This window comes from Hyla sarda, unplaced genomic scaffold, assembly GCF_029499605.1.
Source record: "Hyla sarda isolate aHylSar1 unplaced genomic scaffold, aHylSar1.hap1 scaffold_1020, whole genome shotgun sequence".
Lineage (NCBI taxonomy): Eukaryota > Metazoa > Chordata > Amphibia > Anura > Hylidae > Hyla > Hyla sarda.
Genome location: NW_026607639.1, coordinates 30621 through 58588, shown reverse-complemented (window position 1 = coordinate 58588; position 27968 = coordinate 30621). Strand labels below are relative to the sequence as shown.

The following is a 27968-nucleotide window of genomic DNA, read 5'->3' as shown; positions in this document are numbered from 1 at the left end:
TGTATATAGGAGGAGTATTATAGTAGTTATATTCTTGTATATAGGAGCAGTATTATATTAGATATATTCTTTTATATAGGAGGTAGTATTATAGTAGTTATATTCTTGTATATAGGAGCAGTATTATAGTAGTTATATTCTTGTATATAGGAGCAGTATTATCGTAGTTATATTCTTGTATATAGGAGCAGTATTATAGTAGTTATATTCTTGTATATAGGAGCAGTATTATAGTAGTTATATTCTTGTATATAGGGAGCAGTATTATAGTAGTTATATTCTTGTATATAGGAGCAGTATTATAGTAGTTATATTCTTGTATATAGAAGCAGTATTATAGTAGATATATTCTTGTATATAGGGGGCAGTATTATAGTAGTTATATTCTTGTATATAAGTATATAAGAGCAGTATTATAGTAGATATATTCTTGTATATAAGAGCAGTATTATAGTAGTTATATTCCTGTATATAGGAGGAGTACTATAGTAGTTATATTCTTGTATATAGGAGCAGTATTATAGTAGTTATATTCTTGTATATATGAGCAGTATTATAGTAGTTATATTCTTTTATATAGGAGGTAGTATTATAGTAGTTATATTCTTGTATATAGGAGCAGTATTATAGTAGTTATATTCTTGTATATAGGAGCAGTATTATAGTAGTTTTATTCTTGTATTTAGGAGCAGTATTATAGTAGTTATATTCTTGTATATAAGAGCAGTATTATAGTAGATATATTCTTGTATATAGGAGCAGTATTATAGTAGTTATATTCCTGTATATAGGAGGAGTATTATAGTAGTTATATTCTTGTATATAGGAGCAGTATTATAGTAGTTATATTCTTGTATATAGGGGCAGTATTATAGTAGTTATATTCTTGTATATAGGAGCAGTATATAGTAGTTATATTCTTGTATATAGGAGCAGTATTATAGTAGTTATATTCTTGTATATAGGGGCAGTATTATAGTAGTTATATTCTTGTATATAGAAGCAGTATTATAGTAGTTATATTCTTGTATATAGAAGCAGTATTATAGTAGATATATTCTTGTATATAGGAGGAGTATTATAGTAGTTATATTCTTGTATATAGGAGCAGTATTATAGTAGATATATTCTTGTATATAAGAGCAGTATTGTAGTAGTTATATTCTTGTATATAGGAGCAGTATTATAGTAGTTATATTCTTGTATATAGGAGCAGTATTATAGTAGATATATTCTTGTATATAGGAGGAGTATTATAGTAGTTATATTCTTGTATATAGGAGCAGTATTATAGTAGATATATTCTTGTATATAAGAGCAGTATTGTAGTAGTTATATTCTTGTATATAGGAGCAGTATTATAGTAGTTATATTCTTGTATATAGGGGCAGTATTATAGTAGTTATATTCTTGTATATAGAAGCAGTATTATAGTAGTTATATTCTTGTATATAGGAGCAGTATTATAGTAGTTATATTCTTGTATATAGGAGCAGTATTATAGTAGTTATATTCTTGTATATAGGGGGCAGTATTAAAGTAGATATATTCTTGTATATAGGAGACAGTATTATAGTAGTTATATTCTTGCATATAGGAGCAGTATTATAGTAGATATATTCTTGTATATAAGAGCAGTATTATAGTAGTTATATTCTTGTATATAAGTGCGGTATTATAGTGGTAATATGTGTTTAGATAGGGGTGGGTATATATAGTATATTACTTTGTTATTTTCTCATTCCATACGATGTATTATTATATGGGCAGTGCTTTGGTCCTGATATAACGTCTCTTTGTCCTCAGATGGCTGATAGGTCGGAGTCTGGGACCCTGGAGGGGGAGGAATTTGTGATGTTTTACAAAGCTCTGACCCAACGTGATGAGGTCTTTAAGATTTTCCAGGACTTTTCTAAGGACGGCAAGAAACTGACTCTCCTGGAGTTTGTGGATTTCTTGCGCCAGGAGCAGCTGGAGGTGGAGAACACAGAGGAGATGGCGATGGATCTTATTGCCCGATATGAACCTTCAGAGACAGGTAAGATGGTGGCGCCCGCTGTACATAGAGACCATAGCAGTCCTTGTTTCTCTGGTGTGAGGGTTCAGTCCCTCCATGATCAGCGACTTTTAGTGATCCCTAAGAGTCATTGGAGGTTAATCTGGGGAGGATCCGTAAGATGATATACAGACTCCACACTACAGACTCCACTGCCTGATCCCCCCACACTACAGACTCCACTGCCTGATCCCCCACACTACAGACTCCACTGCCTGATCCCCCACACTACAGACTCCACTGCCTGATCCCCCACACTACAGACTCCACTGCCTGATCCCCCCCACACTACAGACTTCACTGCCTGATCCCCCCACACTACAGACTCCACTGCCTGATCCCCCCACACTACAGACTCCTCTGCCTGATCCCCCACACTACAGACTCCACTGCCTGATCCCCCCACACTACAGACTCCACTGCCTGATCCCCCCACACTACAGACTCCACTGCCTGATCCCCCACACTACAGACTCCACTGCCTGATCCCCCACACTACAGACTCCACTGCCTGATCCCCCACACTACAGACTCCACTGCCTGATCCCCCCACACTACAGACTCCACTGCCTGATCCCCCCACACTACAGACTCCACTGCCTGATCCCCCACACTACAGACTCCACTGCCTGATCCCCCACACTACAGACTCCACTGCCTGATCCCCCACACTACAGACTCCACTGCCTGATCCCCCACACTACAGACTCCACTGCCTGATCCCCCACACTACAGACTCCACTGTCTGATCCCTCACACTACAGACTCCACTGCCTGATCCCCCACACTACAGACTCCACTGCCTGATCCCCCACACTACAGACTCCACTGCCTGATCCCCCACACTGGAGACTCCACTGCCTGATCCCCCCACAATATAGACTCCACTGCCTGATCCCACCACACTACAGACTCCACTGCCTGATCCCCCACACTACAGACTCCACTGCCTGATCCCCCACACTACAGACTCCACTGCCTGATCCCCCACACTACAGACTCCACTGCCTTATCCCCCCACACTACAGACTCCACTGCCTGATCCCCCACACTACAGACTCCACTGTCTGATCCCCCATACTACAAACTCCATTGCCTGATCCCCCCACACTACAGACTCCACTTCCTGATCCCCCCCACACTACAGACTCCATTGCCTGATCCCCCACACTACAGACTCCACTGCCTGATCCCCCACTTTACAGACTCCACTGCCTGATCCCCCACACTACAGACTCCACTGCCTGATCCCCCCACACTACAGAATCCACTGCCTGATCCCCCACACTACAGACTCCACTGCCTGATCCCCCCACAATACAGACTCCACTGCCTGATTCCCCCACAATACAGACTCCACTGCCTGATCCCCCACACTACAGATTCCACTGCCTTATCCCCCCCACTACAGACTCCACTGCCTGATCCCCCCACAATACAGACTCCACTGCCTGATTCCCCCACAATACAGACTCCACTGCCTGATTCCCCACACTACAGATTCCACTGCCTGATCCCCCCCCCACTACAGACTCCACTGCCTGATCCCCCCACACTACAAACTCCACTGCCTGATCCCCCACACTACAGACTCCACTGCATGGATACTACGGTATGACTTCTCAGCTGAGAGCAGGACTAGCTATGTACAATGTATCAGTCTGGAGTCTAGGATGTTTAGCTCACAGAGCATTGTCTAGACTGGATATAATTGTAAAAAGATATTACACAGGGTCCCTCGGCATTGCTGGGTTCTGGTCCTCCAGGCATTAGTCACATGATCTCCCCATTAACGCCTTCGCTTGCTGGTAATTAAGGACCAAGGGCATACCAGTATGCCTGTGGGAATTTCGGTCCTTGCCGGGCGGGGACCAGGCCGGGATGTCTGCTGACATCTATCAGCAGGCATCTCGTGCATATGCCCAGGGGGGTCCTGAGACCCCCCCAGCCCCGTCCCCCCCACCCCGCCATGTTGGTGATCGCGGCAAATCGATTCCAGTCATACAGGCTGACCCTGAGATACATGGTGAGATGTATCTTGGGGGAGGTGGTGGTTCTGTCACCCCCCCCCACCACCACCACCCCCAGGAGCGCTGCTATTGGTTGGACGATCGTCTGACCAATAGCAGCCGGCAGGGGAGGGGTTAATGTCCTCTTCTCGCAGCTCTGCTAGCCCACTGAGTTCAGTCAGCGGACAGAGCGGACAGAGCTGTGAGAATGAGCCAGGGACCGACCCTAAGTTACGGTCTACATGGTACAGGTTGCCATGTACAACTCTTTTGTACTATCCCAGTACGCTGGCAACACAGGGACATTCCTCCAGTTCCAAGAAGAAGTCCTGAGGGCCCTGATCTTTGGCGACCAGGAAAGAGCGGGCCGGAATTCCCAAGGCACTGGAGTAATAGGTGCCAGGATCGAAGGGACGATCCCAGAAAAAATGCAGTGTGTGTAACAGGAGGGGGAAGAGGGGGATACGGAAGGGCAAGAGGGGGATACGGAAGGACAAGAGGGGGGATACGGAAGGACAAGAGGGGGATACGGAAGGGCAAGAGGGGGGAAACGGAAAGGCAAGAGGCGGGAAACGGAAGGACAAGAGTGGGGATACGGAAGGGCAAGAGGGGGGATACAGAAGGGCAAGAGGGGGATACGGAAGGGCAAGAGGGGGGATACGGAAGGGCAAGAGGGGGGATATGGAAGGACAAGAGGGGGGATACGGAAAGGCAAGAGGTGGACACAGAAGGCCAAGAGGGGGATACGGAAGGACAAGAGGGGGGATACGGAAGGACAAGAGGGGGATACGGAAGGGCAAGAGGGGGGATACGGAAGGACAAGAGGGGGATACGGAAGGGCAAGAGGGGGAAAACGGAAAGGCAAGAGGGGGGAAACGGAAGGACAAGAGTGGGGATACGGAAGGGCAAGAGGTGGATACAGAAGAGCAAGAGGGGGGATACGGAAGGGCAAGAGGGGGGATACGGAAGGACAAGAGGGGGGATACGGAAGGACAAGAGGGGGGATACGGAAGGACAAGAGGGGGGATACAGAAGGGCAAGAGGGGGATACGGAAGGACAAGAGGGGGGATACGGAAGGGCAAGAGGGGGGATACGGAAAGGCAAGAGGTGGATACGGAAGGGCAAGAGGTGGATACGGAAGGGCAAGATGGGGATACGGAAGGGCAAGAGGGGGATACGGAAGGACAAGAGAGGGATACGGAAAAAAACATTTCAGCAAAATTTACAAATGTGACTCCTCCTCTTCTGAGCATTGTAGTTTGCCCGCAGTGCACTTGACGTCCACACATGGGGTATTTCCATACTCAGAAGAGAAGGGGTTACACATTCTGGGGGGCATTTTCTCCTATTACCCCTTGTAAAAATGTAAAATTTGGAGGGAAAAACTGCATTTTAGTTAAAAAAAAATTAAAAATTAAATTAAAATTAATTTACACATCCAAAGTCGTCAAACACCTGTGGGGTGTTAAGGCTCACTGTACCCCTGGTTACGTTCCTTGAGGGGTGTAGTTTCCAAAATAGTATGCCAACTGGGGCTTTTTGCTGTCCTGGCACCATAGGGGCTTCCTAAATGCAACATGCCCCCCAAAAACCATTTCAGCAAAATTTGCTTTCCAAAAGCCAAATGTGACTCCTTCTCTTCTGTATTTCCATACTCAGGAGAAAATGCCCCCCAAAATTTGTAACCCCATCTCTTCTATTACCCTTTATAACCAACATTTTGGTGGAAAAAAATAATTTACACATTCAACTTTAAGGCTCTCTGTACACCTTGTTATGTTCCTTGAGCGGTGTAGTTTCCAAAATAGTATGCCATGTGTTTTTTTTTTTTTGCTGTTCTGGCACAATAGGGGCTTCCTAAATGCAACATGCCCCCCAAAAAACATTTCAGCTAAATTCACTCTCCAAAATCTCCTTCCCTTCTGAGCCCTCTACTACGCCCGCCGAACACTTGACATACACATATGAGGTATTTCCTTACTCGAGATAAATTGGGTTACACATTTTAGGAAGATTTTTCTCCTTTTACCCCTTGTAAAAATTCAATAACTGGGTCTACAAGAACATGCCAGTGTAAAAAATGAAGATTTTGAATTTTCGCCTTTACTTTGCTGCTATTCCTGTGAGACACCTAAAGGGTTAACAAACTTTTTGGATGTCATTATGAATACTTTGAGGGGTGCCGTTTTTATAATGGGGTCATTTGTGGGGTATTTCTAAGATGAAGACCCTTCAAATCCACTTCAAAACTGAACTGGTTCCTAAAAAATTCCGATTTTGAAAATTTTGTGAAAAATTGGAAAATTGCTGCTGAACTTTGAAGCCTCTGATGTCTCCAAAAGTAAAAACATCTCAACTTTATGATGCAAATATAATATATTGTATGCAATATAAGGATATTTCCTGTATGATGCAAACATAAAGTAAACATATTGTATATGTGAATCAATACATCATTTATTTGGAATATTCATTTTCCTTACAAGCAGAGGGCTTCATAGTAAAAAAAAAAAAAAGCAAAATTTTCAATTTTTCCATCAAATTTTGATTGATGCAAGTATCAGCGAAACTAACATAAAGTAGAATATGTCACGAAAAAACTATCTCGGAATCAGAATTAAAAGTAAAAGCATCAGAGTTATTAATGCTTAAAGTGACAGTGGTCAGATGTGCAAAAAAAACTCTGGTCCTTAAGGGGTTAATGTGAACGTTTACTTCTCTGACCTGTAGCCAAGAAGCGCCATGCCCTGAGTATTGACGGTTTCCTGATGTACCTGTGTTCAGTGGACGGCGCCATCTTTAATGTCAGTCATGAGCCGGTCTACCAGGAGATGAAGCAGCCGCTGTGCCACTACTTCATCTCCTCCTCCCACAACACCTACCTGATGGAGGACCAGATCCGAGGGCAGAGCAGCGTGGAGGGTTATATCAGGTGAGCAGCGGTGCCCGCGACACTCAAGATCATCGTAGATGCTCTTATTCTAGATTTCTGTCATCTACTGTAGGGCATTAATGAGGGGCTGCCGATGCGTGGAGGTGGACACCTGGGACGGCCCCAATGGAGAACCCATCGTATATCATGGCCACACCTTCACCTCCAAGATCTTCTTCAAAGACGTCATTTCAGCCATCAACAAGTATGCCTTTAGGGTGAGTAAGCCTTAGCCCATGTCTCTGCTGCCCCAATACCCGATGTTACCTTTAAGAAATGGAAATAGAGGGAAGATCATGGCACAGACAGGAATCATAGTGTGTGGCCATTCTCAGGACAATGGGGTCTGATCAAGGGGTATCCCCACATTATCGCTATTGTTAGGATATGATCCAGGGGCCAACCTCTAGAGCCCCCCCCCCCACTGAACCTGAGAAGGAAGGAAACATACTCAGTACTGCCATTCCATCATGGTGTCCCCAGGCACCTGACTGCTGTCACCCCCCTATTCCCCCCCCCCCCCAATTAATGTGAGAGAGCGAGCGCCGAATTCCGATCTCCAACCTCCATCAGGATCAGTAATACGGTCCCCGTCATAGACAACGATCAGCCCTAACACTAAAAGAGGACGCCATGGATTATCTGTTAACAAAGGCGCCTCTCAGGGGATGTAGCCGGTCAGTTCTGTGAAGTGTAAGGTTCTGAGCAGGACAGAGCCATGGGTTTCAAGGAAGGACAACTGGGGACCAGAGAAAGGGTCATGAGGCCAAGGAAGGATAACTGGGGACCAGAGAAAGGGTCATGAGGCCAAGGAAGGATAACTGGGGACCAGAGAAAGGGTCATGAGGCCAAGGAAGGATAACTGGGGACCAGAGAAAGGGTCATGAGGCCAAGGATGGATAACTAGGGACCAGAGAAAGGGTCATGAGGCCAAGGAAGGATAACTGGGGACCAGAGAAAGGGTCATGAGGCCAAGGAAGGATAACTGGGGACCAGGGACAGGGTCATGACGTCGAGAAAGGAAAACCAGGGATCAGGAGGCATTGCAGCACTATCTACAGTATCAGGGACAGGAGGCGTTGCAGTTTTATCTACAGTATCGGGGACAGGAGGCGTTGTGGTGTTATCTACAGTATCGGGGACACGAGGCATTGAGGCGTTGTCTACAGTATCGGGGACAGGAGGAGTTGTGGTGTTATCTACAGTATCGGTTACACAAGGCATTGCAGTGTTATCTACAGTATCAGGGATAGGAGGCGTTGCAGCGTTATCTACAGTATCAGGGACAGGAGGCGTTGTGGTGTTATCTACAGTATCAGGGACTGGAGGCGTTGTGGTGTTATCTACAGTATCAGGGACAGGAGGTGTTGCAGCGTTATCTACAGTATCGGGAACAGGAGGCGTTGTGGTGTTATCTACAGTATCAGGGACAGGAGGCTTGTGGTGTTATCTACAGTATCGGGGACACGAGGCATTGAGGCGTTATCTACAGTATCGGGGACAGGAGGCGTTGCAGCGTTATAAACAGTATCAGGGACAGGAGGCGTTGTGGTGTTATCTACAGTATCGGGGACACAAGGCTTGAGGCGTTATCTACAGTATTGGGGACAGGAGGCGTTGTGGTGTTATCTACAGTATCGGGGACAGGAGGCGTTGTAGTGTTATCTACAGTATCAGGGACAGGAGGTGTTGTGGTGTTGTCTACAGTATCGGTGACACAAGGCATTGCAGTGTTATCTACAGTATCAGGGACAGGAGGCGTTGAAGCGTTATCTACAGTATCAGGGACAGGAGGCGTTGTGGTGTTATCTACAGTATCGGGGACAGGAGGCATTGCAGCGTTATCTACAGTATCAGGGACAGGAGGCGCTGTGGTGTTATCTACAGTATCGGGGACAGGAGGCGTTGTGGTGTTATCTACAGTATCAGGGACAGGAGGTGTTGCAGCGTTATCTACAGTATCAGGGACTGGAGGCGTTGTGGTGTTATCTACAGTATCAGGGACAGGATGTGTTGCAGCGTTATCTACAGTATCGGGAGCAGGAGGCGTTGTGGTGTTATCTACAGTATCAGGGACAGGAGGCTTGTGGTGTTATCTACAGTATCAGGGACAGGAGGCGTTGTGGTGTTATCTACAGTATCGGGGACACAAGGCATTGTGGTGTTATCTACAGTATCAGGGACAGGAGGCATTGCAGCGTTATCTACAGTATTGGGGACACGAGGCATTGAGGCGTTATCTACAGTATCGGGGGACAGGAGGCGTTGTGGTGTTATCTACAGTATCGGGGACAGGAGGCATTGCAGCGTTATCTACAGTATCAGGGACAGGAGGCGTTGTGGTGTTATCTACAGTATCGGGGACACAAGGCATTGTGGTGTTATCTACAGTATCAGGGACAGGAGGGATTGCAGCGTTATCTACAGTATCGGGAACAGGAGGCATTGTGGTGTTATCTACAGTATCGGTGACACAAGGCATTGCAGTGTTATCTACAGTATCAGGGACAGGAGGCATTGCAGCATTATCTACAGTATCGGGAACAGGAGGCGTTGTGGTGTTATCTACAGTATCGGGGACAGGAGGCGTTGTGGTGTTATCTACAGTATCAGGGACAGGACGCGTTGTGGTGTTATCTACAGTATCGGTGACACAAGGCATTGCAGTGTTATCTACAGTATCAGGGACAGAAGGCATTGCAGCGTTATCTACAGTATCAGGAACAGGAGGCGTTGTGATGTTATCTATAGTATTGGGGACACAAGGCATTGCAGTGTTATCTACAGTATCAGGCACAGGAGGCGTTGTGGTGTTATCTACAGTATCAGGGACAGGAGGTGTTGTGGTGTTATCTACAGTATCAGGGACAGGAGGTGTTGCAGCGTTATCTACAGTATCAGGGACACTAGGCATTGCAGCGTTATCTACAGTATCAGGGGCAGGAGGCGTTGTGGTGTTATCTACAGTATCAGGGACAGGAGGTGTTGTGGTGTTATCTACAGTATCAGGCACAGGAGGCGTTGTGGTGTTATCTACAGTATCAGGGACAGGAGGTGTTGTGGTGTTATCTACAGTATCAGGGACAGGAGGCATTGCAGCGTTATCTACAGTATCAGGGGCAGGAGGCATTGCAGCGTTATCTACAGTATCGGGAACAGGAGGCGTTGTGGTGTTATCTACAGTATCGGGAACAGGAGGCGTTGTGGTGTTATCTACAGTATCAGGGACAGGACGCGTTGTGGTGTTATCTACAGTATCAGGGACAGGAGGTGTTGTGGTGTTATCTACAGTATCAGGGACAGGAGGCGTTGTTGTGTTATCTACCGTATCGGGGACAGGAGGTGTTGCGGCGTTATCTACAGTATCAGGGACAGGAGGCGTTGTGGTGTTATCTACAGTATCAGGGACAGGAGGTGTTGTGGTGTTATCTACAGTATCAGGGACAGGAGGTGTTGCAGCGTTATCTACAGTAGCAGGGACAGGAGGCGTTGTGGTGTTATCTACAGTATCAGGGACAGGAGGTGTTGCAGCGTTATCTACAGTATCAGGGACAGGAGGCTTGTGGTGTTATCTACAGTATCAGGGACAGGAGGCGTTGCACGGTTATCTACAGTATCAGGGACAGGAGGCGTTGTGTTGTTATTTACAGTATCGGGGACAGGAGGCGTTGTGGTGTTATCTACAGTATCAGGGACAGAAGGCATTGTGGTGTTATCTACAGTATCGGGGACACAAGGCATTGCAGCGTTATCTACAGTATCGGGGACACAAGGCATTGCAGCGTTATCTACAGTATCAGGGACAGGAGGCGTTGTGGTGTTATCTACAGTATCAGGGACAGGAGGCGTTGTGGTGTTATCTACAGTATCAGGGACAGGAGGCATTGCAGCGTTATCTACAGTATCAGGGACAGGAGGCGTTGTGGTGTTATCTACAGTATCAGGCACAGGAGGCGTTGTGGTGTTATCTACAGTATCGGGGACAGGAGGCGTTGTGGTGTTATCTACAGTATCGGGGACAGAAGGCGTTGTTGTGTTATCTACAGTATCGGGGACAGGAGGCGTTGTGGTGTTATCTACAGTATCGGGAACAGGAGGCGTTGTGGTGTTATCTACAGTATCAGGGACAGAAGGTGTTGTTGTGTTATCTACAGTATCGGGGACAGGAGGCGTTGTGGTGTTATCTACAGTATCGGGGACAGGAGGCATTGTGGTGTTATCTACAGTATCGGGGACAGGAGGCATTGCAGCGTTATCTACAGTATCAGGGACAGGAGGCGTTGTGGTGTTATCTACAGTATCGGGGATAGGAGGCGTTGTGGTGTTATCTACAGTATCAGGGACAGAGGGCATTGTGGTGTTATCTACAGTATCGGGAACAGGAGGCGTTGTGGTGTTATCTACAGTATCGGGGACAGGAGGCGTTGTGGTGTTATCTACAGTATCGGGGACAGGAGGCGTTGTGGTGTTATCTACAGTATCGGGAACAGGAGGCGTTGTGGTGTTATCTACAGTATCGGGGACAGGAGGCGTTGTGGTGTTATCTACAGTATCGGGGACAGGAGGCGTTGTGGTGTTATCTACAGTATCGGGGACAGGAGGCGTTGTGGTGTTATCTACAGTATCGGGAACAGGAGGCGTTGTGTTATCTACAGTATCAGGGACAGGAGGCGTTGTTGTGTTATCTGCAGTATCGGGGACATGAGGCGTTGTTGTGTTATCTACAGTATCAGGGACAGGAGGCGTTGTGGTGTTATCTACAGTATCGGGGACAGGAGGCGTTGTTGTGTTATCTACAGTATCGGGGACAGGAGGCGTTGTGGTGTTATCTACAGTATCAGGGACAGGAGGCGTTGTTGTGTTATCTACAGTATCAGGGACAGGAGGCGTTGTTGTGTTATCTACAGTATCGGGGACAGGAGGCATTGCAGCGTTATCTACAGTATCAGGGACAGGAGGCGTTGCAGCGTTATCTACAGTATCAGGGACAGGAGGCGTTGTTGTGTTATCTACAGTATCAGGGACAGGAGGCGTTGTGGTGTTATCTACAGTATCGGGAACAGAAGGCGTTGTGGTGTTATCTACAGTATCGGGGACAGGAGGCGTTGTGGTGTTATCTACAGTATCGGGGATAGGAGGCGTTGTGGTGTTATCTGCAGTATCAGGGACAGGAGGCGTTGTTGTGTTATCTACAGTATCAGGGACAGGAGGCGTTGTGGTGTTATCTACAGTATCGGGGATAGGAGGCGTTGTGGTGTTATCTGCAGTATCAGGGACAGGAAGCGTTGTTGTGTTATCTACAGTATCGGGGACAGGAGGCGTTGTTGTGTTATCTACAGTATCAGGGACAGGAGGCGTTGTTGTGTTATCTACAGTATCAGGGACAGGAGGCGTTGTGGTGTTATCTACAGTATCGGGAACAGGAGGCGTTGTGGTGTTATCTACAGTATCAGGGACAGGAGGCGTTGTGGTGTTATCTACAGTATCGGGGATAGGAGGCGTTGTGGTGTTATCTGCAGTATCAGGGACAGGAGGCGTTGTTGTGTTATCTACAGTATCGGGGACAGGAGGCGTTGTTGTGTTATCTACAGTATCGGGGACAGGAGGCATTGTGGTGTTATCTACAGTATCGGGGACAGGAGGCATTGCGGCGTTATCTACAGTATCGGGGACAGAAGGCGTTGTGGTGTTATCTACAGTATCAGGGACAGGAGGCGTTGTGGTGTTATCTACAGTATCGGGAACAGGAGGCGTTGTGGTGTTATCTACAGTATCGGGGACAGGAGGCGTTGTTGTGTTATCTACAGTATCAGGGACAGGAGGCGTTGTTGTGTTATCTACAGTATCAGGGACAGGAGGCGTTGTTGTGTTATCTACAGTATCAGGGACAGGAGGCGTTGTGGTGTTATCTACAGTATCGGGGACAGGAGGCGTTGTGGTGTTATCTACAGTATCAGGGACAGGAGGCGTTGTGGTGTTATCTACAGTATCAGGGACAGGAGGCGTTGTTGTGTTATCTGCAGTATCAGGCACAGGAGGTGTTGTGGTGTTATCTACAGTATCAGGGACAGGAGGTGTTGCAGCGTTATCTACAGTATCGGGGACAGGAGGCGTTGTTGTGTTATCTACAGTATCGGGAACAGGAGGCGTTGTGGTGTTATCTACAGTATCAGGGACAGGAGGCGTTGTGGTGTTATCTACAGTATCGGGGATAGGAGGCGTTGTGGTGTTATCTACAGTATCGGGAACAGGAGGCATTGTGGTGTTATCTACAGTATCGGTGACAGGAGGCGTTGTGGTGTTATCTACAGTATCGGGAACAGGAGGCGTTGTTGTGTTATCTACAGTATCGGGAACAGGAGGCGTTGTGGTGTTATCTACAGTATCGGGAACAGGAGGCGTTGTGGTGTTATCTACAGTATCAGGGACAGGAGGCGTTGTGGTGTTATCTACAGTATCGGGGATAGGAGGCGTTGTGGTGTTATCTACAGTATCAGGGACAGGAGGCGTTGTGGTGTTATCTACAGTATCAGGGACAGGAGGCGTTGTTGTGTTATCTACAGTATCAGGGACAGGAGGTGTTGTGGTGTTATCTACAGTATCAGGGACAGGAGGCGTTGTGGTGTTATCTACAGTATCGGGGACAGGAGGCGTTGTTGTGTTATCTGCAGTATCGGGGACAGGAGGCGTTGCAGCGTTATCTACAGTATCGGGAACAGGAGGCGCGGTGTCGTCCTCTGCTCATCTGCTGCGGCTCAGGTGAAGGAGGCTAAGATCTCGTCCTAATAAAAATTGCAGCCCAACTGCAAAATCCCTTCATAACTTCACTGCGCAGAGAAGAACGGCGCAGTATTAGACACAACACAGCGCAAGAGTGTGAATAAACCGTATATACAAAGAGAGTGCGCATCTTTATACCTGCACCATATGTGTACCGGGGGCGTGTCTTCATACCTGCACCATATGTGTACAGGGGGCGTGTCTTCATACCTGCACCATATGTGTACAGGGGGCGTGTCTTCATACCTGCACTATATGTGTACAGGGGGCGTGTCTTCATACCTGCACCATATGTGTACAGGGGGCGTGTCTTCATACCTGCACCATATGTGTACTGGAGGCATATCTTCATACCTGCACTATATGTGTACAGGGGGCGTGTCTATATACCTGCACTATATGTGTACCGGGGGGGTGTCTTCATACCTGCACCATATGTGTACCGGGGGCATGTCTTCATACCTGCACCATATGTGTACAGGGGGCGTGTCTTCATACCTGCACCATATGTGTACAGGGGGCGTGTCTTCATACCTGCACTATATGTGTACAGGGGGCGTGTCTTCATACCTGCACCATATGTGTACAGGGGGCGTGTCTTCATACCTGCACCATATGTGTACTGGGGGCATATCTTCATACCTGCACTATAAGTGTACAGGGGGCGTGTCTATATACCTGCACTATATGTGTACAGGGGGCGTGTCTTCATACCTGCATTATATATGTACTGGGGGCATATATTCATACCTGCACTATATGTGTACAGGGGGCGTGTCTTCATACCTGTACCATATGTGTACAGGGGGTGTGTCTTCATACCTGCACTATATGTGTACAGGGGGCGTGTCTTCATACCTGCACCATATGTGTACAGGGGGTGTGTCTTCATACCTGCACTATATGTGTACAGGGGGCGTGTCTTCATACCTGCACCATATGTGTACTGGGGGCGTGTCTATATACCTGCACTTTATGTGTACAGGGGGCGTGTCTTCATATCTGCACTATATGTGTAAAGGGGGCGTGTCTTCATACCTGCACTATATGTTCACGGGGGGCGTGTCTTCATACCTGCACCATATGTGTACTGGGGGCATGTCTATATACCTGCACTATATGTGTACAGGGGGCGTGTCTTCATACCTGCACTATATGTCTACTGGGGGCGTGACTTCATACCTGCACTATATGTGTACAGGGGCGTGTCTTCATACCTGCACTATATATGTACAGGGGTTGTGACTTCATACCTGCACTATATATGTACTGGAGGCGTGTCTTCATACTTGCACTATATGTGTACTGGGGGCGTGTCTTCATACCTGCATTATATGTGTACAGGGGGCATGTCTTCATACCTGCACTATATGTGTACAGGGGGCTGGTCTTCATACCTGCACTATATGTGTACAGGGGCGGGTCTTCATACCTTCACTATATGTGTACAGGGGGCGGGTTTTCATACCTGCACTATATGTATACTGGGGGCGTGTCTTCATACCAGCACTTTATGTGTACTGGGGGCATGTCTTCATAACTGCACTATATGTGTTCAGGGGGCGTGTCTTCATACCTGCACTATATGTGTACAGGGGCGGGTCTTCATACCTGCACTATATGTGTACAGGGGCGAGTCTTCATACCTGCACTATATGTGTTCAGGGGGCGTGTCTTCGTACCTGCACTATATGTGTACAGGGGGCAGGTCTTCATACCTGCACTATATGTGTACAGGGGGGCGGGTCTTCATACCTGCACTATGTGTACAGGGGGTGTGTCTTCATACTTGCACTATATGTGTACAGGGGCGGGTCTTCATACCTGCACTATATGTGTACAGGGGGCGGGTCTTCATACCTGCACTATGTGTACTGGGGGCGGGTCTTCATACCTGCACTATTATGTGTACAGGGGGCGGGTCTTCATACCTGCATTATATATGTACTGGGGGCGTGTATTTATACCTGCATTATATATGTACTGGGGCGTGTCTTCATACCTGCACTATATGTGTACAGGGGGCGGGTCTTCATACCTGCACTATATGTGTACAGGCGGCCGCTCTTCATATCTGCACTATATGTGTACAGGGGGCATTTCTTCATACCTGCATGTGTACTGGGGGCGTGTCTTCATACCTGCAACACATGTGTACAGGGGCGGGTCTTCATACCTGCATTATATGTGTACAGGGGGCGGGTCTTCATACCTGCACTATATGTGTACAGGGGGCGGGTCTTCATACCTGTACTATATGTGTACTGGGGGCATTTCTTCATACCTGCACTATATGTGTTCAGGGTGCCGGTCTTCATACCTGCACTATGTGTGTACAGGGGGCATTTCTTCATATCTGTACTATATGTGTACAGGGGCGGGTCTTCATACCTGCACTATGTGTACAGGGGCCGGTCTTCATACCTGCACTATATGTGTACAGGGGCCGGTCTTCATACCTGCACTATATGTGTACAGGGGCGGGTCTTCATACCTGCACTATATGTGTACAGGGGCCGGTCTTCATACCTGCACTATATGTGTACAGGGGCCGGTCTTCATACCTGCACTATATGTGTACAGGGGCGGGTCTTCATACCTGCACTATGTGTACAGGGGCGGGTCTTCATACCTTCACTATATGTGTACAGGGGCTGGTCTTCATACCTGCATTATATGTGTACAGGGGGCGTGTCTTCATACCAGCACTATATGTGTACACGGGGCGGGTCTTCATACCTGCACTATATGTATACTGGGGGCGTGTCTTCATACCAGCACTATATGTGTACTGGGGGCGTGTCTTCATACCAGCACTATATGTGTACTGGGGGCGGGTCTTCATACCTGCACTATATGTGTACAGGGGCGGGTGTTCATACCTGCACTATGTGTTCAGGGGGCGTGTCTTCGTACCTGCACTATATGTGTACAGGGGGCAGGTCTTCATACCTGCACTATATGTGTACAGGGCGGCGGGTCTTCATACCTGCACTGTGTGTACTGGGGGCGTGTCTTCATACCTGCAGTTTATGTGTACAGGGGGCGGGTCTTCATACCTGCACTATGTGTACAGGGGCGGGTCTTCATACCTGCACTATATGTGTACAGGGGGCGGGTCTTCATACCTGCACTATGTGTACTGGGGGCGGGTCTTCATACCTGCACTATTGAGTACAGGGGGCGTGTCTTCATACCTGCATTATATATGTATTGGGGGCTTGTCTTCATACCTGCACTATATGTGTACAGGGGGCGGGTCTTCATACCTGCATTATATATGTACTGGGGGCGTGTCTTTATACCTGCATTATATATGTACTGGGGGCGTGTCTTCCTAACTGCACTATATGTGTACAGGGGGCGGGTCTTCATACCTGCACTATATGTGTACAGGCGGCCGGTCTTCATATCTGTACTATATGTGTACAGGCGTCCGGTCTTCATACCTGCACTATATGTGTACAGGGGGCATTTCTTCATACCTGCATGTGTACTGGGGGCGTGTCTTCATACCTGCGCCACATGTGTACTGGGGGCGTGTCTTGATACCTGCACCACATGTGTAAAGGGGCGGGTCTTCATACCTGCACTATATGTGTACAGGGGGCCGGTCTTCATACCTGCACTATATGTGTACAGGGGCAGGTCTTCATACCTTCACTTTATGTGTACAGGGGATATTTCTTCATACCTGCATGTGTACTGGGGGCGTGTCTTCATACCTGCACCACATGTGTACTGGGGGCGTGTCTTGATACCTGCACCACATGTGTACAGGGGCGGGTCTTCATACCTGCACTATATGTGTACAGGGGGCGGGTCTTCATACCTGCACTATATGTGTACAGGGGGCGGGTCTTCATACCTGCACTGTATGTGTACATGGGGCGGGTCTTCATACCTGCACTATATGTGTACAGGGACCGGTCTTCATACCTGCACTATATGTGTACAGGGGCGGGTCTTCATACCTGCACTATATGTGTACAGGGGCGGGTCTTCATACCTGCACTATGTGTACAGGGGCCGGTCTTCATACCTGCACTATATGTGTACAGGGGCCGGTCTTCATACCTGCACTATATGTGTACAGGGGCGGGTCTTCATACCTGCACTATGTGTACAGGGGCGGGTCTTCATACCTTCACTATATGTGTACAGGGGCTGGTCTTCATACCTGCATTATATGTGTACAGGGGGTGGGTCTTCATACCTGCACTATATGTTTACTGGGGGCATGTCTTCATACCAGCACTATATGTGTACACGGGGCGGGTCTTCATACCTGCACTATATGTGTACACGGGGCGGGTCTTCATACCTGCACTATATGTGTACTGGGGGCCGGTCTTCATACCTGCACTATATGTGTACAGGGGGCGGGTCTTCATACCTGCACTATATGTGTACAGGGGGCGGGTCTTCATACCTGCACTGTATGTGTACATGGGGCGGGTCTTCATACCTGCACTATATGTGTACAGGGACCGGTCTTCATACCTGCACTATATGTGTACAGGGGCGGGTCTTCATACCTGCACTATATGTGTACAGGGGCGGGTCTTCATACCTGCACTATGTGTACAGGGGCCGGTCTTCATACCTGCACTATGTGTACAGGGGCCGGTCTTCATACCTGCACTATATGTGTACAGGGGCCGGTCTTCATACCTGCACTATATGTGTACAGGGGCGGGTCTTCATACCTGCACTATGTGTACAGGGGCGGGTCTTCATACCTTCACTATATGTGTACAGGGGCTGGTCTTCATACCTGCATTATATGTGTACAGGGGGTGGGTCTTCATACCTGCACTATATGTTTACTGGGGGCATGTCTTCATACCAGCACTATATGTGTACACGGGGCGGGTCTTCATACCTGCACTATATGTGTACACGGGGCGGGTCTTCATACCTGCACTATATGTGTACTGGGGGCCGGTCTTCATACCTGCATTATATGTGTACAGGGGGCGTGTCTTCATACCTGCACTATATGTGTACAGGGGGCCGGTCTTCATACCTGCACTATATATGTACTGGGGGCGTGTCTTCATACCTGCACTATATGTGTACAGGGGGCGGGTCTCATTACCTGCACTATATGTGTACAGGGGGCGGGTCTTCTTGCCTGCACTATATGTGTACTGGGGGCGGGTCTTCATACCTGCACTATATGTGTACAGGGGGCGGGTCTTCTTACCTGCACTATATGTGTTCTGGGGGCGGGTCTTCATACCTGCACTATATGTGTACATGGGGCGGGTCTTCATACCTGCACCATATGTGTACAGGGGGCGGGTCTTCATACCTGCACTATATGTGTACAGGGTGCCGGTCTTCATACCTGCACTATGTGTGTACAGGGGGCATTTCTTCATATCTGTACTATATGTGTACAGGCGGCCGGTCTTCATACCTGCACTATATGTGTACAGGGGGCATTTCTTCATACCTGCATGTGTACTGGGGGCGGGTCTTCATACCTGCACCATATGTGTACAGGGTCCGGTCTTCATACCTGCACTATATGTGTACAGGGGAGGGTCTTCATACCTGCACTATGTGTACAGGGGCGGGTCTTCATACCTGCACTATATGTGTACATGGGGCGGGTCTTCATACCTGCACTATATGTGTTCCGGGGGTCGGTCTTCATACCTGCATTATATGTGTACAGGGGGCGGGTCTTCATACCTGCACTATGTGTACAGGGGGTCGGGTCTTCATACCTGCACTATATATGTACTGGGGGCATTTCTTCATACCTGCACTATATGTGTACAGGGGTCGGGTCTTCATACCTGCACTATATGTGTACATGGGGCGGGTCTTCATACCTGCACCATATGTGTACTGGGGGCCGGTCTTCATTTCTGCATTATATGTGTACAGGGGGCGGGTCTTCATACCTGCACTATATGTGTACAGGGGGTCGGGTCTTCATACCTGCACTATATATGTACTGGGGGCATATCTCCATACCTGCACTATATGTGTACAGGGGTCGGGTCTTCATACCTGCACTATATGTGTACAGGGTGCCGGTCTTCATACCTGCACTATGTGTGTACAGGGGGCATTTCTTCATATCTGTACTATATGTGTACAGGCGGCCGGTCTTCATACCTGCACTATATGTGTACAGGGGGCATTTCTTCATACCTGCATGTGTACTGGGGGCGTGTCTTCATACCTGCACCACATGTGTACTGGGGGCGTGTCTTGATACCTGCACCACATGTGTACAGGGGCGGGTCTTCATACCTGCACTATATGTGTACAGGGGGCCGGTCTTCATACCTGCACTATATGTATACAGGGGCGGGTCTTCATACCTGCACTTTGTGTACAGGGGATATTTCTTCATACCTGTATGTGTACTGGGGGCGAGTCTTCATACCTGCACCACATGTGTACAGGGGCGGGTCTTCATACCTGCATTATATGTGTACAGGGGGCCGGTCTTCATACCTGCACTATATGTGTACAGGGGGCGGGTCTTCATACCTGCACTATATGTGCACAGGGGGCCGGTCTTCATACCTGCACTATATGTGTACAGGGGGCAGGTCTTCATACCTGCACTATATGTGTACAGGGGCGGGTCTTCATACCTGCACTATATGTGTACAGGGGGCATTTCTTCATACCTGCATGTGTACTGGGGGCGTGTCTTCATACCTGCACCACATGTGTACAGGGGGCGGGTCTTCATACCTGCACTATATGTGTACAGGGGCTGGTCTCATTACCTGCACTATATGTGTACTGGGGGCGGGTCTTCATACCTGCACTATATGTGTACAGGGGGCGGGTCTTTTTACCTGCACTATATGTGTACATGGGGCGGGTCTTCATACCTACACTATATGTGTACAGGGGCCGGTCTTCATACCTGCACTATATGTGTACAGGGGCCGGTCTTCATACCTGCACCATATGTGTACAGGGGCGGGTCTTCATACCTGCACTATATGTGTACAGGGGCCGGTCTTCATACCTGCAATATATGTGTACAGGGGCCGGTCACCATACCTGCACTATATGTGTACAGGGGCGGGTCTTCATACCTGCACTATGTGTACAGGGGTGGGTCTTCATACCTTCACTATATGTGTACAGGGGCTGGTCTTCATACCTGCATTATATGTGTACAGGGGGCGGGTCTTCATACCTGCACTATATGTTTACTGGGGGCGTGTCTTCATACCAGCACTATATGTGTACACCGTGTGTCTTCTTACCTGCACCATATATGTACACCACACGTCTTCTTACCTGCACCATATGTGTACACAGCGCGTCTTCATACCTGCACCATATGTGTACACAGCGCGTCTTTATACCTTCACCATATGTTTACACCATGTGTCTTCATACCTGCACCATATATGTACACCGCGCGTCTTCTTACCTGCACCATAGTGTACACAGTGCATCTCCATACTTGCACCATATGTGTCCACTGCTCGTCTTCATACCGGCACCATATGTGTACAGGGCGGGGGTCTTCATACATCTTCATTTAGACAGGATTCTGCAGACTTGAGATAATAATCAGGTGATGAGTGATGACCTGACTTGTCCAGGAGAGACGTGGCACCTGACGTGGCATCTGACGCTCTCTTCACAGGTATCAGAGTTCCCGGTCATCCTATCTCTGGAGAACCATTGCAGCGTGGAGCAGCAGGACACCATGGCACAAATCTTGAAGAGCATTCTGGGGGAGAAACTGGTGACCGGCACCCTGGATGGCCGAATCCCAGTGCACTTACCATCCCCTGAGGTGAGATGGCAGCTGATTCATTCTTACGCAGACTTATCGCTTTTATTACTCCTATACTGCAGAAAATAAACGCTCCCGTTTTGTGTATACAGCTCAGATACAAACAATGAACCGTGTAAAGATCCTGCAGCCAAGTCCTCCTCCCTGCTATCTGTCCGGAGATTATAAAGAGAAAGGGGAGGAGCCTGACTGCAGGACCACTATACAAGTGTTGTGTGCAGTCTGTTACCATAGAGATGCAGAGGGGAAGGAGCCTGACCGCAAGACCAGACTACACAAGTGTTGGGTGTAGTCTGTTACCATGGAGATGCAGAGGTCAACACAGAAGCTGAAGACACAATCCAGACCATTCACAGAGCATGTGGTGTCCAGGGGGTGGTCCTCTGGGATGCAGATCTCCTCAGGCACCTGCTGCTCCTGTGTTGGGCCCACAGTTATATTGTTTACTATGGTTACAGTGGGGTAAAAAAGTATTTAGTCAGCCACCAATTGTTCAAGTTCTCCCCCCTTATAAAGATGAGAGGCTGTAATTATCATCATAGGTAACGCTAATCCTACCTGTGCGTGATAAGCAAAACAGGGACCAGTGGTCAATTATGGCAGCATTCGGCCGACGCACAGCCTCCTCCCAGGTACCCTCCAGCGTGACTGAGCACATACAATGGGAGGAGGGAGGCAAGCTGCAAGCCCCACCTGAGTTGGCTAATATAGGTGCATGGCCTCACAGGTGCTACCCTAATGCTGCCTGAAAGATATTCAAGGCGCATTAACTATGGAGTTTACACACCTCCAAGTATGAAATTTAATCAAACAACAAGAAACGTGGGCTCAAATGTCTGGAGGTGCTGAACCCCAAATGCAGTTGTGCATTTATACTGGGGGAGCAGATCCTGCCCTTGTAGTCCGTTGCTAGGGGCGATCCCCAGCATAAAAATGCATACAATGGAGGATGCCTGCAGCGGACTACAAGTACCACAATAGAATCCTACACCAGATAGATGGTGTGGATGTGTAACAATTAGAATACAATACAGGAATTGTATACATCTACCACAGTAGTGCACCCATATTCCTGTATTGTATTATTCTAATTGTTACACATCCACACCATCTATCGGGTGTAGGATTCTTTTGTGGAACTTGTAGTCCGCTGCGAGGCATCCTCCATTGTATGCCTTTTTATGCTGGGGATAAGAAGTGTGAGGTGCAGTGTGGAGGAGGAGGAAGAAGTGTGAGGTGCAGTGTGGAGGAGGAGGAAGAAGTGTGAGGTGCAGTGTGGAGGAGGAGGAAGAAGAAGTGTGAGGTGCAGTGTGGATGAGGAGGAAGAAGTGTGAGGTGCAGTGTGGAGGAGGAGGAAGAAGTGTGAGGTGCAGTGTGGAGGAGGAGGAAGAAGAAGTGTGAGGTGCAATGTGGAGGAGGAGGAAGAAGTGTGAGGTGCAGTGTGGAGGAGGAGGAAGAAGTGTGAGGTGCAGTGTGGAGGAGGAGGAAGAAGAAGTGTGAGGTGCAGTGTGGATGAGGAGGAAGAAGTGTGAGGTGCAGTGTGGAGGAGGAGGAAGAAGTGTGAGGTGCAGTGTGGAGGAGGAGGAAGAAGAAGTGTGAGGTGCAATGTGGAGGAGGAGGAAGAAGTGTGAGGTGCAGTGTGGAGGAGGAGGAAGAAGTGTGAGGTGCAGTGTGGAGGAGGAGGAGGAAGAAGTGTGAGGTGCAGTGTGGAGGAGGAGGAAGTGTGAGGTGCAGTGTGGAGGAGCAGGAAGAAGTGTGAGGTGCAGTGTGGAGGAAGAGGAAGAAGTGTGAGGTGCAGTGTGGAGGAGGAGGAAGAAGTGTGAGGTGCAGTGTGGAGGAGGAGGAAGAAGTGTGAGGTGCAGTGTGGAGGAGGAGGAGGAAGTGTGAGGTGCAGTGTGGAGGAGGAGGAAGTTTGAGGTGCAGTGTGGAGGAGCAGGAAGAAGTGTGAGGTGCAGTGGGGAGGAGGAAGAAGTGTGAGGTTCAGTGTGGAGGAGGAAGAAGTGTGAGGTGCAGTGTGGAGGAGCAGGAAGAAGTGTGAGGTGCAGTGTGGAGGAGGAGGAGGATATGCGAGGTGCAGTGTGCAGAAGGAGGAAGAAGTGTGAGGTGCATTGTGGAGGAGGAGGAAGTAGTGTGAGGTGCAGTGTGGAGGAGGAGGAAGAGGTGTCAGGCGATCCAGAGGGAAGCCTGAAGAAAATCTCTCATCACATCAACCGCGCCATTCTGTGAGTGTCCCCGTACAGGAGTGAGATTTAGGAAATACGGCTTTCAGATGGGAAAAGAGGTGTGTGGAACGCAGTCTATGACTGCTAACAGGTCTTTGACTACAACACCTGTTAGCAGTCATAGACTGCGTTCCACACACCTCTTTTCCCGATTGGAAGCCATTTACCTAAATCTCACACCTCCGCAGCAATCTAACTCTGAGGAAGGTCCAGGGATTGGACCCAAACGTCAGATTCTAAAGATTGCCAAATAAAATACAAGTAATACTCAGTTCTGTCTGAGTGCCGAGTTTTTCTACCTAATCTGTAATGTAATAGGTTCTTCAGCATGTCCTAAACTGTAAATGGTTCTTCAGGATATCCTAATTAGTGTTGAGCGGCATAGGCCATATTCGAATTCGCGAATATTCGCGAATATATGGACGAATATTCGTCATATATTCGCGAATATTCGCATGTTCGTAATAGTCTCGTTTTACTTTCGCATATGCGAATATTCACACATGCGAAAATTAGCATATGCGAAAATTCGCATATGCGAAAATTAGCATATGCGAAAATTCGCATATGCTAATTTTCGTATATGCGAATTTTCGCTTGCCAATCTCACACAGTAGTATTAGATCCTTCTTTACACCACACAAGCTGCAAGCAGAGAGGGATGATCACTGTGATGTGTATTGTGAGAAAAAAAAAATGAATATTCGTAATTACGAATATGTAGCGCTATATTCGCGAAATTCGCGAATTCGCGAATATGCGATATTCGCGAATAATATTCGAATTGCGAATATTCGCGAGCAACACTAATCCTAATCTGTAATGTCTTCTTCAGGATGTCCTAAACTGTAAATGGTTCTTCAGGATATCCTAATCTGTAATGTCGTCTTCAGGATATCCTAATCTGTAATGTCTTCTTCAGGATGTCCTAAACTGTAAATGGTTCTTCAGGATATCCTAATCTGTAATGTCGTCTTCAGGATATCCTAATCTGTAATATCTTCTGCAGGATTTCCTAATCTGTAATGTCTTCTGGAGGATGTCCTAATCTGTAATGTCTTCTTCAGGATTTCCTAATCTGTAATGTCTTCTTCAGGATGTTCTAATCTGTAATGTCTTCTTCAGGATGTCCTAATCTGTAATGTCTTCTTCAGGATGTCCTAATCTGTAATGTCTTCTTCAGGATGTCATAGTGTGTAATGTCTTCTTCAGGATGTCCTAATCTGTAATGTCTTCTTCAGGATTTCCTAATCTGTAATGTCTTCTTCAGGATATCCTAATCTGTAATGTCTTCTTCAGGATGTCCTAATCTGTAATGTCTTCTTCAGGATGTCCTAATGTGTAATGTCTTCTTCAGGATATCCTAATCTGTAATGTCTTCTTCAGGATGTCCTAATCTGTAATGTCTTCTTCAGGATGTCATAGTGTGTAATGTCTTCTTCAGGATATCCTAATCTGTAATGTCTTCTTCAGGATGTCCTAAACTGTAATGTCTTCTTCAGGATGTCCTAATCTGTAATGTCTTCTTCAGGATGTCCTAATCTGTAATGTCTTCTTCAGAATGTCCTAATCTGTAATGTCTTCTTCAGGATTTCCTAATCTGTAATGTCTTCTTCAGGATATCCTAATCTGTAATGTCTTCTTCAGGATGTCCTAATCTGTAATGTCTTCTTCAGGATGTCCTAATCTGTAATGTCTTCTTCAGGATATCCTAATCTGTAATGTCTTCTTCAGGATGTCCTAATCTGTAATGTCTTCTTCAGGATGTCCTAATCTGTAATGTCTTCTTCAGGATATCCTAATCTGTAATGTCTTCTTCAGGATGTCCTAATCTGTAATGTCTTCTTCAGGATGTCCTAATGTGTAATGTCTTCTTCAGGATGTCCTAAACTGTAATGTCTTCTTCAGGATATCCTAATCTGTAATGTCTTCTTCAGGATGTCCTAATCTGTAATGTCTTCTTCAGGATGTCATAATGTGTAATGTCTTCTTCAGGATATCCTAATCTGTAATGTCTTCTTCAGGATGTCCTAATCTGTAATGTCTTCTTCAGGATGTCCTAATCTGTAATGTCTTCTTCAGGATTTCCTAATCTGTAATGTCTTCTTCAGGATGTCCTAATCTGTAATGTCTTCTTCAGGATATCCTAATCTGTAATACATTGTTCTTCAGAATGTCCTAATCTGTAATACATTGTTCTTCAAGATTTCCTAATCTGTAATATGTTCTTCTTCTCTCTCCCTATTTAGGAATTACGAGGGAAAATAATTCTGAAGGGTAAGAAGATCGGGAGCCTGGAGGATTCGTATGGGGAACCTTCTGTAGACCCTGATGGAGAAGTATCAGAGGAAGAAGATGGCGCTGAGGTGGATGAGGAGAACATTCACAATGAAGACAAAAAGGAATCTAAGGCAGGTTGTGTCTGTATCTGGGGGGAGGTGATAAATATGGTCCCGTTATACATTTATACATGTTCAGGGATTCTCCACAATCCTCCATGTTCCTCCACAATACACTGGGATATTGTCCATTGGTTGGGAGACAGCAGAGACGCTGTCATAGCGGAGACACCCAATCCTCCGGCTCCATACTTCGGCTGTCCTGGGGGGGGGGGCTCCATCCTTCGGCTGTCCTGGCGGGGGGGGCCCCATCCACCGGCTGTCATGGCGGGGGGGGCCCCCATCCTCTGGCTGTCATGGCGGGGAGGCCCCATCCTCCGGCTGTCATGGCGGGGAGGCCCCATCCTCCGGCTGTCATGGCGGGGAGGCCCCATCCTCCAGCTGTCATGGCGGGGAGGCCCAATCCTCCGGCTGTCATGGCGGGATGCTCCATACTTTGGCTGTCATGGCGGGGGGGGCCCATCCTCTGGCTGTCATGGCGGGGAGGCTCAATCCTCCGGCTGTCATGGCGGGGAGGCCCAATCCTCCGGCTGTCATGGAGGCAAGGCCCCATCCTCCAGCAGTCATGGCAAGGACGCTTCATCCTCTGGCTGTCATGGCGGGGATGCTCCATAATTCTGCTGTCATGGCAGGGACGCCCCATCCTCTGGCTGTCATGGCAGGGACGTTCCATCCTCCGGCTGTCATGGGAGAGACGCTCCATCCTCCGGCTGTCATGGCGGGGATGCTCCATCCTCCGGCTGTCACGGTGGAGACTCTTCCTCTTCTGACTGTCATGGCGGGGACGCTCCATCCTCCGGCTGTCACGATGGAGACTCTTCATCTTCTGACTGTAATGGCGGAGATGCTTCATCCTCCGGCTGTCATGGAGGAGACTCTTCATCTTCTGACTGTAATGGCGGAGATGCTTCATCCTCCGGCTGTCACGATGGACACTCTTCATCTTCTGACTGTAATGGCGGGGACGCTCCATCCTCCGGCTGTCACTGTGGAGACTCTTCATCTTCCGACTGTAATGGCGGAGATGCTTCATCCTCCGGCTGTCACGATGGAGACTCTTCATCTTCTGACTGTAATGGCGGAGATGCTTCATCCTCCGGCTGTCACGATGGACACTCTTCATCTTCTGACTGTAATGGCGGAGATGCTTCATCCTCCGGCTGTCACGATGGACACTCTTCATCTTCTGACTGTAATGGCGGAGATGCTTCATTCTCCGGCTGTCATGGAGGATTGGATCTGACATACAACCTGCTGCCACCTCTGTGCAATGGCATAGATATTGCTCACAAAAATTTTTGACCACAAGGATCAATTACCCAAGTTAGGGGTGGACATAACATACGTTAATTTACAAGCAACTCAGCCCACTATGACTGAGTGAAAAGTCCACTTGTTATCCCTCACTATAAACAATAATACCTAACTTTTACTAAATCATCATAAATAACTATAACCCAGCATCACAAGCGCTATTCTGAAAATATTGCAAATACGTCCACCAGGACTGTTATTGTACCGGCAGTGCGTGCTGTTACTAGTGCTGATGCCGTTATAAAAATCTTTCACACCACCCCCAAACATGTTTCGCCACAAATGTGATGTCTTCAGAGGTTATGGGGCAAATACAATAACAGTCCTGGTGGACGTATTTGCAATATTTTCAGAATAGCGCTTGTGATGCTGGGTTATAGTTATTAATGATGATTTAATAAAAGTTAGGTATTATTGTTTATAGTGAGGGATAACAAGTGGACTTTTCACTCAGTCCTAT

At 47.8% G+C, this 27968-nt stretch overlaps 1 protein-coding gene across 1 annotated transcript; it reads left to right on the top strand.

Moving 5' to 3' along the window:
* Positions 1-1806: 1806 nt before the first annotated feature.
* On the top strand, positions 1807-26210 carry LOC130298804 (1-phosphatidylinositol 4,5-bisphosphate phosphodiesterase delta-4-like; the record flags this gene model as incomplete). The annotated part of the gene is made up of 5 exons (XM_056551366.1): positions 1807-2038; positions 6797-6998; positions 7072-7216; positions 21421-21573; positions 26045-26210. Coding segments are annotated over exons 1-5 (898 nt in total), but the record flags the coding sequence as incomplete, so codon positions are not given.
* Between the last annotated feature and the right edge of the window lie 1758 nt (positions 26211-27968).